The sequence below is a fragment of the Pleuronectes platessa genome, chromosome 12 (assembly GCF_947347685.1).
Source record: "Pleuronectes platessa chromosome 12, fPlePla1.1, whole genome shotgun sequence".
Lineage (NCBI taxonomy): Eukaryota > Metazoa > Chordata > Actinopteri > Pleuronectiformes > Pleuronectidae > Pleuronectes > Pleuronectes platessa.
In genome coordinates, this window is record NC_070637.1 from 24,324,852 (window position 1) to 24,341,712 (window position 16,861).

At 43.0% G+C, this 16,861-nt stretch overlaps 1 protein-coding gene across 1 annotated transcript; it reads right to left on the minus strand.

Annotated features, from left to right (window-relative positions):
- Positions 1–18: 18 nt before the first annotated feature.
- On the minus strand, positions 19–7,010 carry cdc5l (CDC5 cell division cycle 5-like (S. pombe)). Its single transcript, XM_053436462.1, has 19 exons — positions 6,789–7,010; positions 5,771–5,874; positions 5,511–5,672; positions 5,194–5,321; positions 4,851–4,950; positions 4,601–4,727; positions 4,420–4,511; positions 4,174–4,318; positions 3,877–4,068; positions 3,416–3,564; positions 3,151–3,322; positions 2,873–3,037; positions 2,679–2,759; positions 2,093–2,344; positions 1,866–1,973; positions 1,671–1,760; positions 1,397–1,528; positions 1,150–1,230; positions 19–407 (listed from the first exon to the last, which is right to left on the minus strand). The coding sequence occupies exons 1-19, from the start codon at positions 6,831–6,833 to the stop codon at positions 294–296; spliced, it is 2,439 nt and encodes an 812-aa protein (XP_053292437.1). The 5' UTR covers positions 6,834–7,010; the 3' UTR covers positions 19–293.
- Between the last annotated feature and the right edge of the window lie 9,851 nt (positions 7,011–16,861).

The window sequence follows — 16,861 nt, forward strand, 5'->3', positions numbered from 1 at the left end:
GAAAAACACACTGCAGGCTTGTCATTGTTGAAAAGAAACTTTATTGGTCACCAACACAGAAACACAATAGACCACTGAGCATGCTCAGAACTCAGCTTGTGACATCATGGGCACATGTAGGCGGGGCTAATATGTGGATCTGCCATTATCTTTGAATCATTTGAAAATGACATGAGTTAATTACGAGGACGACTCGTTGAGTGACAACTTGTTTGTGTTTCTCACCGCTGCTGTCACTCTGACATCAGTGTATGAATGTGTGTAGCTTCTATGAATGTGTGTGTGTGTGTTGCTCAGTACTTTTGAGCACTGTTGCCCAGCGACTCTCTGTCCATCAGCAGCTCTCCATATCTCAGCTGCAGCTCCCTCTCTCTCTCCATCTGCCTCTCCACGTCCTCCCGCAGAGCCTGAAACACACACACACACACACACACACACACACACACACACACACACACACACACACACACACACAGTGAGATACAGATCAGTCCCTGGTCACGCTTCAAAACACAATAATGCACCAAAAGATAATCTGACAATCATCCTGACATGTGTGTTAATTAGATTATGTGTGAGTTTAATCTTCTGATGGTTCTAATGATAATCGATGGTTTGAATGAAATCAGCCAGTCACACTAAGACCAAGCTGCAGATCTTTAAGTCATCGATCGTTTGCAGATATCTTGTCCACTACGAGCCGAGAGGAAAACGTTTTTACACAACGTGATGCAGATCAAGAAGCTCGAGGTCATTTAGATACGAGAGAAGTTTTCACCGCAGGAATTTGCTCCAGGAACTTGGAACCTACACGCGTTTCCACCGCAGGGATCAGGGTCTAATTTAAGTGTCAGGGGATTTTATTTTTTCATCAGCACAGAAAGTCCCTGCTCGAGGGTTGAGGGCAGAAGGCTGGGGGGGTGGGGCCTACAGCGACGAGGATTGGTTCAACACTTCTGCATTTTTAAACATCTGTAGCTGTGTAAAGAAACATACTGTAAAACTATAAAGAAATTGTTCTATTTATTAATGTTTTGTCCACACTCAGGTTCCATGTTGTTGGATACTCCTAAACTGATCATCTGATTGGAGTAAACTATGTCGGAGATGAGAGCGACTGAGTTCTACACTGGTTCAGCTGTGTGTTACCTCTTTTCTCCTGGGGATGGCAGTGTCCTCGTGTTTCTTCAGCTGAGTGAAGGTCTGGAGCTCTGTGGCTGCTTGCTCCACCTAGTGGACACCACACAGGGATTTTTTTAATCATAGAATAAAAGTCACCACAATATCTGAAAAGTCTGTAAAGGGAACTGATCATTGACCCTTTCTTTTTGATGAAAGAAGCATAATTGAAAAATGAAAAAAATGCCATGTTCTGTCAAATGAACTCCTTCAGTACCTGTTCCCAGAGTTCATTGTGCTGCTTCAGGAGCCCCAGCGCTCTGGACTGAAACCCTCCCAGCAGGATCTTGAGTTTCTTCTCCAGCTTCGCCGCTCTCCTGGCCTCTGCCGTCATGTGACCACGGTTCATCTGGAGGGAGACGGACACACAGACTTTAGTGTTTCTAGCTTCGCTGTAGGATCTGATACAAGTTTCAAGGTGTGTTCTGCTCCTGGAGTGACACCGGTTGGAGTTTGAACAGATGAAGAATGAACTCTGTTTGGTTCCTCACCTCTAGTTTCTTCTCAAAGCTTTCAATTCGGTCTTTCTTTGATGCCAGGTTAGCTCGGGTGTATCTGTTCTGACCAGGAAGATATAAAACCTGCAGGAAGAGGGAGACACGTGAATAAAAGGCCGATAACACGAAGAGGAAGGTAGTTTATCTTGAGGCCGCAGTGAAGGAGCGACGGTTTGGATTAAGTCTCACCTGTCCATAGCACTCCTCCCACACCTGGCTGTAGGCCTCCATGCTGAGGTCCCCGTGGCCCATTCCCATCTTCACCACCTCCATTTCTGCAGCCAGTATCACTTTAGCCTGTTTGTTAACACACCAAACAGATTCACAGCGTCATTAACAAGCCCCTCCAAAGCACAGACATCTAAAGACATGAAGATTCATACAGATACAGGGACATGATTCTGTGTGTGCGTCACCTGCTCCATATCCTCGGTGCTGATTGGCTTGTAGGAGTGTGTTTCCAGGTAAGCGATGTGCGACGCGTTGTTGGACGTGGAGGTGGGGCCTCTGGGTTTGCCGCGCTGCAGCTGGGTGGCTGCGTTGGTCGACGGGTGGTGCAGGCAGTCGTGGTGCAGCATGGTGATCATTTCCTGTTTGATCATCTCCTCAGCCAGCTGGAGGTCGGGGAGCAGCTCATTGGAGGCGGGACGGAGGACAGACTCGTTCACCTGCGGAGACGAGTGGTGACATCAGCTTAATTCTGAAGTTAATCAAAGGTCGCACAGATTAAATAAAACCACCTAGAATTAATAAACCATGAAAACAATCACAGCAAAAGTGGATTTTACATAAAAGCAGTCATGACACTCACTTTATTTAGTCTCGTTATATTTAATAACATAAAAATGTTGTTTTCGTAATCCCAGAATTAACACTAAAACCCAGAGTGTCCATATTTTGTCGAAAGGTCACAGGTGTTAAATTGTCAGCTTGATGAAACCTTCAGGAAGTGTGTGTGTGTGTGTGTGTGTGTGTGTGTGTGTGTGTGTGTGTGTGTGTTACCTCAGTGGGTCTGGGGAGACTTCTCTGAACAGAAGTGTGTCGCAGCTTCAGCTCCTTCTCTCTCTCTGCATCCCGCACAGCCTGACACACACAAGAACACCAACGGTAAACTTTATTTAAACTACAGGAGCATACATTTGATTTCATCTCATGGAGATATCCCCCCCCACAAAACAACTCCAGTGCTCGTTTACCTGTTTGCGGAACTCTATGTCGGCCGAGTCCTCGATGTAGCCGCTCTCCGTCTCCGTCTCTTCAAGTTCTTTCTCTGCGTTTTCTGGAAGAACGATCTCAAAGTCGTTCTTGGGAAGAGGAAGTCCGATCAGGCCCTGCCTCAGCTGCTGCAGGCTTTCCCTCAGCTGTGTGTGGAGGAGAACGACAACAGTTAGTTTGTAGTTCATAGAAAACAGACGATCTGGCATCAGAAAACAATCCATATATTAACAAGTGTACACGTGTGTAATGACTTTACCATGTGTTTAGCGAACGCCGGGTCAGCCAGATTCTCCTCGCTGTTAATATTCAGGTTGTCTCTCAGAGGTGTGCGAGCAGGGGTCGAACCCGGGGTCACGATCCCACGTGGAGTCATCACCCCTCCGGCTACAGGGGTCATGCCCTCTGACCCCTGACCTGGTGCAGGAGATCTGTTCGAGGGGACAAGTCCATGAACGTCAACACGTACTGAATCGGCTGGTTGATCATCTTCATGTGCGGTGGTGTATAAGAGTGACACTCACCTGAACGGTGTACTGAGGACGGTGTTGGGTGTCTGGATCTGCTGCCCCTTCGGCGTCACTCCACTGAAGTCGCTCTCGTTTAGCGGCGTGTTGAGGCCGCCCTTCAGAGGAGTGTCGATGTTGGTCAGAGCCATCAGGTTCTGGGCTTCCTGCAAACACACAGGGAAACAGAGAAAGGAGATCGATATCAAAAGCTGTGGATGGAAACTGTGCATGATGAAGATTTGACAGGATACAAGATTCCCACACATATTTGTAAGGAAAACAAAAAGACACATTTTAGACATTTTGTGCAATTTATCAGCTCATGACAATTTGAATTTGGATCAAAACATTGAAACAAAAAACATTAAATGATATACCTAACATTTTGTTTTTCAACACACTTGTTAATATCCTTTAAATTATATTATTATGGAGCGAAAAATAAAATATAAGAGGGTTATGTGAATCTCTGTTACCTGATGTATCCTGTCCTGGACAGTGGGGGTGCGCGGGGTACGCAGTCCCTGTGACATGTTGTTGGTGAGACTGTATTCTGACAGGAGGGTGGACGAGGCTGAGTTTCCACTCTCACTCTCCTCCGCAGCCTGACGGGCGACCTCACTGGCGACACCTAACTTCACCACCTCCTCCAGCTCAGCATCACTGATCTATGAAATCAAGTTCAATATGAATCAATCAGTTTTCTTTGACAGGACAAGTTTGAAACATGTCCACGTGTTTGAGAGGGTAAAGTTCCCACAGCTGTTCGTTACCTGTGGTGCAGGTAAAACCAGCTTGGAGCGTTTCTTGGTGAACTCGGCCACTCCGCTGGTTTGAAGGATGGCCGACGGCAGATCGCTTTCCTTCTTCTTCTTAATCTTCGCTCTGTCTTTCTTCCTGTCTTTCTCCTCACGATCACTACAAACAGACAAACAAATAAAGGTTTATGAATGAAGTTCACACATTTAAAGTAACGCTGTGCAGTGTGTGTATAAAACCCAGAGAATCATGACACTGACTTGCGCAGTTCTCCGTCCAGGTGCTGTTGTCTGAGTCGTTTGAAGTTTGGCTCCAGAGCGTTGTACTCCTCCATGCTCGTGTCATAGAAACCCTTCAAATCAAAGTTACAATAAGTTAATAAGTTAAATTACAAAACAACAATTAGTAACATTAAATGATATAATATTAAGCTCTGCCTACCGGTGCAGGTTTCTTTTCAAAGGGCACTTCAGCATTGTAGTCCACTCCTCTCTTCTTCTTCCTCTTCTTCATAATGTCGATTCCCGCTGCTCTCAGCTCTCTGCGCTTCTGCAGAGCAGCCAACCGCCTGCAGCAGGATGTGAAGGAAACAGTTCATTGAGATCACTTTTACTACAGGTCAGTAGAAACTAAGAAAAGCCAAGAAAGTATTTTCTAACAAACAAAGTAAAACGTAGGGACTCCGTCTGACCTGGCTTCTTCCAGCTGTTTCTCTCTGGCCTTCCTCTTGGCTTTCTTGCCCTGGGTGTTGGCGAGTCGAGCTCTGGCCTCTGACAGCATCTCCAGCTCATCTACAGACAAACAAACACAGGCATACACAATGGATTTAATTCTATAGACACGAGTGGTAAGTTTAAACTGTTGTCTCATATGACCACAAACAGGAAAGAAGCTTCCAAATGATAAAAGATTTCAGATGATTATTAACTCAAAATTCTTCTGAAGAACAAAATGAAAACGTTATCAATCTCTGCCACAAGGGGAACAGATTTAATGCTGACAGAGCTTAAATGTCACATGAAAAGTGACTGTACCTTCGTCCATATCCACGGGGTCGGGTCTGGCAGGTTTGGTTTCAGGGTTCGGGTCGATCTCCCCTGGTTTTAACTTCCTGGGATCATCTCCCACTTCCTCCTCATTGTCCCTTTGTGCTGCTTTGTCTCTAAACACACAAACACAAATCACACAATTAAAATAAATTGTCAACTGCATTTTCCCACTTTGCTACTGAACAAGACTTGAAACTGCTCTGCACATTGATTTAGCTCATTCATCTGTAATAACGGTCATGTGTCTGTGTGTTGATGTTAAGCATATGTATAAATATGTGTCAGGTCGTGTAGAAACGTACAGCAGGTATTCATAGTGCTCCAGACACTGGGCAGCAGTGCGTCCTATGATGGGAGCGATGGTCCTCCACTGGGTTGGCATCAGTTTTGCCAAATGAAGCAGTTTCTCCTCCTCTTCTCTGGACCATTCTGTCTTCTTAATGCTGGGGTCCAGCCACTCATACCTGCAGACACACAAAACCAAGGTGAATCACCCTCATTGTGATCAAGTCATCTCATCGATCTTCAGTGCAAAGCAAACACAACTCTGTGTGGGACTCACCATCTGGCTTTACACTGTTTGGCAGACTTGCGGTGAAGCAGGGAAGCGATACGAGACCACTGGTTTTTCCCATATTTCATCACCGCCGCCTTAAGGATCTCATCCTGGAAAGATTGTCAAATTTTAATAACGAGAAACAAACACACACACACACACACACACACACACACACACACACACAACATGCATAAAGTAATGAGTACAATGTAAGTTATTAGTTTGGGTTCTTGTGTATTTTAATCAGACAGAACTTATGGCACCAGGACGAGCATACAATAACAATAACTGCATTGTTAACTTTAAGAGTGTTATAAGGCCTTAGAATTTGAAATTCCATTAGCTCATGATACACATCATCATGACACATAACATTTTAAAACTCATATTGTACATAATACCTGCCAATAATAACAGTTTACATATGCATATGAGTTAAGGGTTACTTTAATATCTTATTTTACACAAACACTGTAAATATTCTCATGTAATTCTTCTGTCCTGCACTTTACTCAAGTTTATTTATCTTCACATAGATTCTGTCTGTAGTGAATCATGCATATTATATTTTGCATATGAAGCATTTGTATTTAACTTAATTGTTTATTTTATATTTCTCGTGTTCTCCTGTCTGTTGCATTAGCAAGAGAGTGTCTCCAGTGTGTGATCAATGAAGTTGATCTAATCTTATAAACTGTCGGTTCTTGGATCGAGTCCCTTTACTGGTGAACCACAGATGATGTCGGACTTCAGATGTGTTTGTGTCTAACGTGGAGCAAACAGCAGATTCTCTAATGGCCATGAGTTCGGTTTAAAGCCTGTTTGCTTGGATCTGACAGAATCACACATTTCTGCCTCAGTTTCCTTCTCGTGTCCACAAAACTAAAGAAGTTAGCAGCGCCACCGTGGAGCACAAACCGATGCTAGGCTAGCAGCTAGCCCCATGCTAGCTAGGACCCGTAAGTTTACATTGTCGGGTTAGCCCCTGGAGCTAACGCGGCTAGCCGTGTGAGCATCGTACCTCGGTGTTACGCCACACTCCTCCCTTGATCATGATGCGCGGCATGGTGGCGGCTGGTTCTGCTCTCGCTCCTCCGCAGGAAGAATCCGGTGAATCGGTTTCACGACAACAAAACTAAAACTAAACAAATGACAAGACGAGCGCGAGGGAGCAACCGACGTGCACAGACGATTTCCGCCGGAAACCTGTGTGGCAATAATTCAATCCGCCGAGGTGCGTTGTGGGTAATATACTGCGCGTGTTACGGCGAGATTAGTCCCCGCCGTCATTTGGTGTCACCGTTTGAATTGAGGCTTGAGATGAATCAATGATCACTGTAAAAGGAAGAGGGCTGGAAGTAAAGGAGGAAATGATCCAGTGAAGGAGGATTAAAGAAAAGTGTGATTCTGTCTCCTGAAGGAAACAAGTGTTTCCACTGAGGGTGAAGTTCATGATCAAAGAGGAACAACACAATATCTCAGGAAGTGTTGGAACAACCAGTGACCACTAGGTGGAACCAGAGGAGAAGACATTTGTAGATTCATATAGGGATTTCAGTGGATAAATGGAAGCTTGGAACTGCAGGTGGCGCTAGAGGACAAGATAGAAGTCACCAAAGTCATGATCAGTCATCCTCTGTTCTGTATTTAAGCTTTTCATTCACCGATGAGTAAAATCCTAAATGCGTCACATACAGAAAGATACCACACAGATTTATAAAAATACATTTAATAAAACATTGAATGTGCCATGACAGTCGATGAAGTAAAGTTTCTAAAAAAATATGTACAAATACAAAACAGTACCAGATATAAAATAGAAATCCTCTTCTTCATCCTGAGGTATTTGTTTGTCTTTCTGTCTCAGACAGCATTTGCTTCTTTAAATGGTTCGTGTTCTCATCACTTTCTTCATTGTCTGAGGTGTAAACAAAGTTAAGAAAATTCAGAAAGGCTGAAACCTTAATCTCCTGGATTTTTATTCTTCATCAGTGATAAACACAAACCGCAGAAGATGTGAAACTATCAAACATCAGGACATTTTCTTTTTCTCTTAATCTTATTGAATCCATTGAACTACTTTTTCTATATCATGCATTTCTTTGTGCTTTTGCTTTTGCTCCACAAACCTGAAACAAACGTCTCCTCCAGGAAATGACAGAAATAACAGATGAAATTATCTGAGACGTTAACAGACACATCTGCTTCATGTTTACTGATATAGAAACTTTCATTTTACAGAATGAACGATACTAATAGATGTTACATTTGACCTAAATACAAATTTTTTGTATTTGTGTTATTAATAATACAGTTCATGTTTAAACTGTAAGATATCAAGTCACAGTCTCGAGGCGACAATGACCTGAAAACTTTGATTCATCGTTAAAAACCCAAAAGTATTTGAACTGAGAAACAAAAAGACTCCTGTATTTCAACCGAAGCTGCGTCGCGTGAACTTTCCGATCAGAGGTCAACAACTAAACTACACTCAACTGAACATCTATAAAACTCAATGAATCAATGATTCAACGTGAGCCATCTTTAAAATGTTATTATCTTTAATTCCTCCTTGCACCCCCACGCTCCAACTCGTCTCTTAAAGACAGAAATCAGATGTAGACACTTTCCCGTCCTCATTTCCTCACTAAGTCTTGTGATATCCTGTAGTTTTCTCCTTGTCAATCATCAGATAAAAACTCTTTTCTCTTCTCACTCCTCTGCTGCTGAAGCCTCGAAAATCTTTAAGAACAAATAACACAAATAAATGTTCTCATTTAAGAAATGTTCGTAAGTTAGACAGATGTCTCACTCTGCTCCGGTTTCCCTCAAACATGCGTTGAGGGAGAGAAAGAGGTTAAATGTTACCTGAACCTGAGCTAAACACAAACTTCAACTAAACTAAACTTAAACTTAACTTAAACTCATCTAAACTAAACCTGAAACTACGCAGTGAATTGATGTCTTGTGAAAGAGCGGCAGATTAGATCAGATTCTTATAAATAATAAAAAAATAAATGTATTGATTAGATGTAGAATTTCATTACGAGCACAAACTTTTCTCCATCATTACAAAGTATATCTCATCTGCTGGACAGATGTTAGAGCAGCGTGTTCATGAACATGGCGTCACAGTCACATGTTACACTGACACACGTGTGTTGAGGATCATCACAAAGTCACATGATGACCTCTCCACACAGTGAGAACTTGAGTCTGTCAAGAACTGACTCTGTCAAACATTTCTTATCCTGAAGTAACAAAGAACTGAGACGGGCTTGAACATGAAGTGAAATCATCATGTTGAGACAAGTGTCTCCACAAAATAACACAACCTGTTCAACACAACAGGCCCAAAATGTCCACTGTCTTCAGGACATCATCTCTCCGACACTTTCTGTCACTCCCATCATCAATTATTTCCCAGCATGCTGCTGTTCCCAGAGGCCTGCTACAGTCTCCCCCTGGTGGTTGTTCTGAGGTGGTGGTCGAGAACATACAAGAATCTTCATCTACGTTTGTATAAAACGTCCTCGGGTCAATTTTCTATTAAATATGGTAAAATGTTTATTAAACAGTTTCTTCAGAGACTTAAAGATGCTCTGCTCTTCATCGACTCTTCTTCATTCTGTAAATGTCTCATTCACTTTTCTTCTGGTTGTTCCCATTATGTCAAACTGGTGATTTTGTTCTTTTACCTGCACCAAGGACGAGATGTTTCCACCTGTTTGTTTACAAAAGGAAAGAAAAGCTGAGTCGTGGTTCCAGTGAAGTCGGTGGAAGGATGTTTATTGAGCATTAAAGCAGAGACAAGTAGAAACAGAACTTTTCTCTCTGAGATGTTTTCTTCTCGTTACATCTGGTTTGTCACAGAGGAAATTATCCATGTGTTTGATTCATAGACTGAACAGAAAGGCTTTAACTGGGATGTGCTGCTGTTATACTGCAGCGCCACCTGTGGGTCAAAAGTAGAAAAGCCACCACCGCTCTGCACCTGATGCAGAAATGAAAAAATCCCATTTTTAAGTCCAGAATTTTGATCTTTTGTGTCAAAAACAAAACTCTGATTTTAAACTGAAAGTGATTTGATTGTGTTGAACTTTGTGTTGAACTAAATCAATTTGTGACGTGAATCCAGAAACTTTAAGATCATAAACAAACATAAACACAGAATGTGGCTCTACAAACATGGAGACATACTGAGGGACAAAGGTGGAACAGAATAAAAAAAAACTTAAACACATATATCTTACTCTTTACAGAGGATTTATATTTTCTTCTTGTATTGTGTGCTTTCAATAAACACATTCTTCATGTGAATAAACACAATTGGTGTGGAGGGCCATCTAGTGGTGAAGTTACATATTACAACAACCTCCTCTGAGTCCTCTGGAGCTCTGTCTCCACTCTGCCTCCCAGCAGCAAGGCCCAGTCAGAGCCGCTCTACACACATGCTGCTGCTGCTTCAGCCTCTGGATCCTCAGGACACAGCTCAGCCTCAATCCACACACACTGTCCTCTTCACACTCACCTCCACTAAGATCACCACCTCCACCTGTTGAGAGAAGAAGACATCAGTGTCACAGAGACTCACTTCATCAGCTGTGAGTCAGTGATGCAGCACATCCAGTAGAAAGAGCAGCAGGGACTTCAGTCCTGTTCAGAGGTGGAGCAGCTTCCTCTCTGCTTCATGTTCACGTGTTGGAATGAACACGCTAAGAGCTCAGTGTGTGTCCTCTGCATGTCAAAGTGCAGAGTGGACACCTGAGAGGTGGATTTACTGCTGTTACAGGTGAAGCCATGTTTCACTGTGTGTTGATGAACATCTGCTTCTGACAAACTGGGACCAGATGAGACAGATGGACCTCAGCAGAGGTTCTGCTCTGTATAAAGAGCTCCTGGTTACCATGCTGATGAGGAGAGGCTTCAGTCCCACTGATCTCAGAGCTGTGACAAAGATCCACCTGATCAGTTCTTCACTGATGAAGTGAGAGAACAAACTGTCTCAGATCAGATGAAGACGACACCGTCTCTGTTCCTCGTGTGAGGCTGTGGTCACATGACGCTGGTTATCAACTCGTTAAGTTAACTCAGGTTTTCCTTGTCGAGATCTGAGCGTGCACATAAAGGGGGCAGGGTTTACTGAGTATGACCAATCACAGACATGGACAGTTTGACTGAGCCTCATATTTCACAACCAGGATCAAACTATTCTATAATAGACTGTCTCTGAGGACACAGACTGACTCTGAGGACACAAACTGTCTCACTGACTCTGAGGACACACACTGTGGTGGACTCCTCTGACATCACTACTCAATACAAACACATGGACCTGTCTTCAGGAAGCTGACTGAGGTCATCTGGTGTTTTGGTGACAGGATGAGTCTGAAGAGATTGAGATGTTCTGGGTGAGTTAGAGATCAACTGAACCAACCAGACGTTAGTTTTAAACTTCCCTTATCCGTCCCTTTAAGGAGAGTGTGCACCACACAACAGTGTAGAGTCACTGTGGTCAGTGGGCGGAGCTTCTATACGGGTTGATCTCCAACTGAACCTGGAGCAGGTTAGCCGTTCATCAGAAGTTACCATGGTGATTTACCTCGTTAAGAAGCTGACGAGCTTCGTAGAACTGAAAAAACTAAACCTGAAGTTAACCTGATGACCACAAATCCTGCTTGGTAGCACAGACCCTGGATCTGTGATACTGACTGTGTTTAGTAAAATACTGATGAAAGCAGCGTGGACTGACTCCAACCATCTACTGACCTCAGAGTCTCCAGTCGACAGGTTGAACTCTGCTGTAGATCAATCAGCTCCTTCACTCCTGAGTCCTGCAGGTTGTTTAGACTCAGATCCAGTTCTCTCAGATGAGAGGGGTTTGACCTCAGAGCTGAAGCCAGAGAAGAACAGCTGATCTCTGACAGTCTGCAGCTCCTCAACCTGGATAAAGAAATATGAATGAATATTCATGTGAGCACCGACTCATAACATGGAAGATAAATATGAAATCAGACATGTTGGACTAAAAACGAGTCCTGATTCAGTACAAATAGATTATTTGGACCCGGTCTCTGTCCTGCAGATCAGTTTAGGAAATCCAGAACTAAACTCAGTGTTTTAACAAGTAGCTGAATATTTAAAATGTCACAGATTAATTAATGAATGGATTCATGTTATGTATGAAGACAAATTATGTTAAATTAGAATGAAATGAAATAAATTTGTTATAAATGCAGTATTATAGATATGAGACCTACAAAATTCAGTCATTGAACTGACCTGAGAGTCTCCAGTCGACAGGTTGAACTCTGTAGAAAACCACACAGCTCCTCCACTGCTGAGTCCTGCAGGTCGTTGAAGCTCAGATCCAGTTCTCTCAGAAGAGAGGGGTTTGACCCCAGAGCTGAAGCCAGAGAAGAACAGCTGATCTCTGACAGACTGCAGAACTTCAACCTGGATAAAGAATAAAACTTGACTGTAAATTAAACTGAGTTCATGTGTGAAAATAAAGGACTTTGATTAAACATCACTCTCTCGGTTTTCAGTCCTGAAGTCTGAGTCAAGTTTTTTCTGGACATTTTCTGGAGCTTTTCCTGCAGCCTCCTAATAAAGTTTCTGAGTGAGTCCATGTGAGAATAGAGCAGGTGAATGTCCAGAGGATTCACAGAGAGCGAGTGGACGTGTTGATGTTTCTAACACGTGAAGGACGTGAAACTGGAAGAACTCAAATATCTCAGGATGAAGAAGAGGAGCCGTACACGTAGAAGATGAAGACGTCAACTTGGAAACATGAGGAGATTCCAGAGCTTTTGTTGATGAGGGCCGACGCCGGTGTGGATGAGCTGTAAACAACAACACTGATCTTTCCACAGCAGGATTTATATGTCATGTCCGGCCTCCTGCTGCTCCACCCGTTCTTCATATGTGAAAGTCAAACTCCAGAAAATGTCCAGACTCTATTTTACAGAGTTCATGACTGAAAACAGTTTGAAAGTCCTCGTGTCCTCTGAGTTCAGTTGTTTGTAATATGTAACTTCACCACTAGATGTCTCTAAATATCTTGCTTGACATGTTCAGGAGTCGTACACGTGAACAAGTGGACTACGTTCACATGTACGACACCTGGAGACGTCACTAACTCCTTCACAGTGAACCTGTCACTTAACATAACTTAAAGAAACCATGGTTATCATGGAGATATGTGTTTTGGCTCCGCCCCTCGTCTGAATGTTCCCACATGTTCCTGTTGCTGTGAACGAGTCGGACCCGGACAATCTCCTGCTGCTGCTTCAGCTCCAGAAAATGTCCGACCCACTTGTCAGAACATGTTCCACAGTTGATGTGTGAAAGGGCGAGCAGTTCTATGATCATGTTTACTTGAAGTGGAGATGATCTGAGCAGCAGTTTGACCAGTTGAAAGTGGTGCAGGGAGCCTGAGGAACACGTGTGTACAGGGCGGGACAGAGATCTAGTGGTGAAAAGATAAAAGGCATGGACGACCCCTTGTAAGTCCTGAAACCAGAGGAAGGGTTTCATGTTGGAAATTAACCCAAAGTGGAAGAAACAGGGCTGAAGAACTTAGTCCTACAAATAAAAGGTATCAAATATAATCAACTTGGACTCTGGACCCTGAGCCCAGTCCCAGAACACCAACGCAGCACGCTGTCATGTGGTCAGTCCACAGGACCACTGGGACAAGTCCTGGTTAGCTTCCACAGAAACATTACATGTACACATTGTCCAGCATTGGATTGTTTCTCTGTCAGTAAAACTTCAGTCACATTGAGCCTGACTCGGTCCTCAGCTCTCATTCTACAAACATCTCTCAGCTCAGTATCAGTGTTCACTGTTAGGAACACATGTTCTGACCTTTGACCTTAAAGCTCCAGTGTGGAAGATTCAGGTGAATGGATCCATGAGCCATTTATATTTACATAGTTTATATTTATATACTTCATATTGACATAATTTATTTTTACATGCTATATACAGACTTTAGAATTAAATAATTTATATTGAAATATATACATTATATTTAGACTGAACCTTTAACATTAAAACATGATGTCTGACCTCAGAGTCTCCAGTTGACAGGTTGGACTCTGTAGAAAACCACACAGCTCCTTCACTCCTGAGTCCTGCAGGTTGTTGTCACTCAGATCCAGTTCTCTCAGATGAGAGGGGTTTGACCTCAGAGCTGAAGCCAGAGAAGAACAGCTGATCTCTGACAGACTGCAGTCCCACAACCTGGATAAAGAAATATGAATATTTGAATGTGTCATCCTGTTGTTGTGGATCGTCATCATGTCAACACAGACTCTCAACATGCTGTTGACCTCAGTCCAGTCTTTGACCTGAAGATAAATATCAGATCAGACATGTTGGACCATTGTTTCATTCATCAGCTTCTTCTCTGTGTGTTGGTCTCTGAGCAGGTTTGTGTAATTAAACACTGTTTAAATTAGGGATGGCTCCTGACAGTCACTTCCTGTTTGTTTCTATACTTATCAACTGTCCAACGTGTTTTAATAAGAATGTGTCTTATTTTAAAAACCTGAGGAGGACGAGTGCTCGGCCTCAGTCCACATGTTATTTACTGACACTTTCTTAGTGATCAGGAGCAGGTGAGTGCAGGTGAATGGAGTTGATGAGGTGGACGTGACTGACAGGCTGGGTGAGTGACAGATGACTGAGGGACAGTGAGCAGAGCACAACTGAGACAATTTAAATAAATAATGACCCAATAAGAAAGAGTCTGAAAAGTGAAGAAGGATTTAAGGACCTCAGAGTCTCCAGTCGACAGTTTGGACTCTCCAGTCCAGAACTCAGCAGGTTCACTCTTGATTCCTGCAGCTCGTTTTCACTCAGATCCAGTTCTGCCAGAAGTGAGGGGTCTGACTTCAGAGCTGAGGCCACGACTTCACAGTGAGTCTGTGGGAGTTCACCATCACCGAGTCTGTAATTAAAGAAAATATCTGTTAGAATAAAATCAGAAAACACAACATTCATACAAAATCATGTGACCCTCACCCTGGTAAATCCCCTCTTTGCCTCATGAACATGTTAAAAACTCCTCAAGAGAATCCTTCAGATTTGGTTCAAGCGTTCATTCAGACTAAAAGAGGAACTCATTAGATCAGGTGGTCAAAGGTCGAAGGTCAAGGTCGCACAACATGTTTTTGGCCTGTTGAAGTCTCAAGTCTGTCTTCAGGGGATTTCTTCACATTTTGATCAGTTGGACTTAACGAGAAACTGATTAGATTTCAGTGGTCAAAGGTTGAGGGTTACAGTGACCTCATAATATTGTGAATGAAACATGTCAGGAACCTGGAGAGACTCATCCAACACACACACACACACACACACACACACACACACACACACACACACACGACCCTGACATCTTTCAAAAGCCCACTTAGGAGGGTCTCACTCATATTTACGTATTGTCATTTCTATTAAAGGCTGAATGCAAAAGCATAAATATACACAAAGAAATGCAGTTGTGCAAATTCATCTGTTCAATGCATAATATTCACATTAATATTAATTATTATTTACAGCATCTGTTCAATCTTTATCTTCTCAGTTGAACAATGTTCTGCAGCAGCACAATGTTCTTTGCAAAGGCTTTGACTTGAATATGGTCATAAATATGAATATTACCTTTTATATAAGTTCATATTGAACATTAGTTCTCAAGCTGTCAGTCACTCACTTCCATCGTGTGTGATAAGGACTGAACTCTTGTCTGTAGGAGTGAGACAGGTGACCTCAGGAGGCCTCAAGTAGTTTGGATGCAAATTTCAGTCAAACACTCGATTATTCAGGCAGTTGCAGCCATTTTAATTAAAGTTCTTTGTATTTGTGTTATTAATAATACAGTTTTTGACGAACTCTCAGAAACTGATGCTTTAGGATGTGTCTGCTGATGCAGCTGAGATGAAGCTGTTAGAGCAACGTGACCAGAATAAAGTAGTTTACAGTATCTCCATGACAACAGGGTTATTCTTTAGAGCAGAATATTGTAATTCTCAGTTCAGAATAAACAGTAAACTTACTTTAAATGTTTCTTCTGAAGCATCTGATTGTGGATGATCCGTTTTGGGTTTGTTCAAAAGAAATAATCATTAGAAGAAACATCAAGTAATAAATGAACAGCAGAATTATTGTAAGTATTAATATTTACCTTCAGTCTTATAAAGTAGAAGAATCCTGCTCCAGCTCCTAATGCTACACACACAACGAGGACTCCGACCACAACTGCTGCAACTGAACCTGAAAAACCTGTAATTCAGAGAGTAGAACTGTAGCATCAAGAAAGTGCAGTGATGTGTCTTCAGTGTAAAGTGCAGTGTATGTGTGTGTGTGTGTGTGTGTGTGTGTGTGTGTGTGTGTGTGTGTGTGTGTGTGTGTGTGTGTGTGTGGCCTCCTCGTTCCTGTTCTCCTGACAACATGTGGACATGATGCTCCTGATGAGCTGGAGGATGGAGCCCTGGGGGATCTGCTCCACCAGGAGGAACCAGGACTCACTGCACGAGCCTTAGGTCTGACAGTCGCTCTGAGGATTTCATCATCAGTTCTCATCTCATGGGATCTTACCTTTCTCTATCGTCACGTAGCTGTTGATGAAGTGCGTCTCCTCTTCACTACTGAGTTCACAGGTGAACGTTCCCTGGTGATCTGAAGATAAGTGGTGCAGCGTGAGGCTGCCTGACGCTGACACATCCTCCACCTGCTGCCTCCACTGCTCTGAGACGCTGTGGAGGCCGTCGACCCCGGTCTGGTTCACAATGATCTGCCTGTGGTTGAATTTCCACACCCAGTGTGTCGGGGGTTTGGTGTTTGGAGCAGTGCAGTGGATTGTTGTTGTTGTTATTAACGGTGACACACGGACGGAAGCTGAAAAGAAAAGTGATCAAATAATATCATCGTTGTCAGAATGTGGTTTCAGGCTCTGATGAGACTTTCTGAACATTTTCTATCATCAGAATGATTCATGTGGAGGAGGGTGTGGCCTTGGAATGATGAACTGAACTAGAAGGTCACTCAGTGGAGCTGATATCTCCTCCAAGGCCCAACAGTCAATTC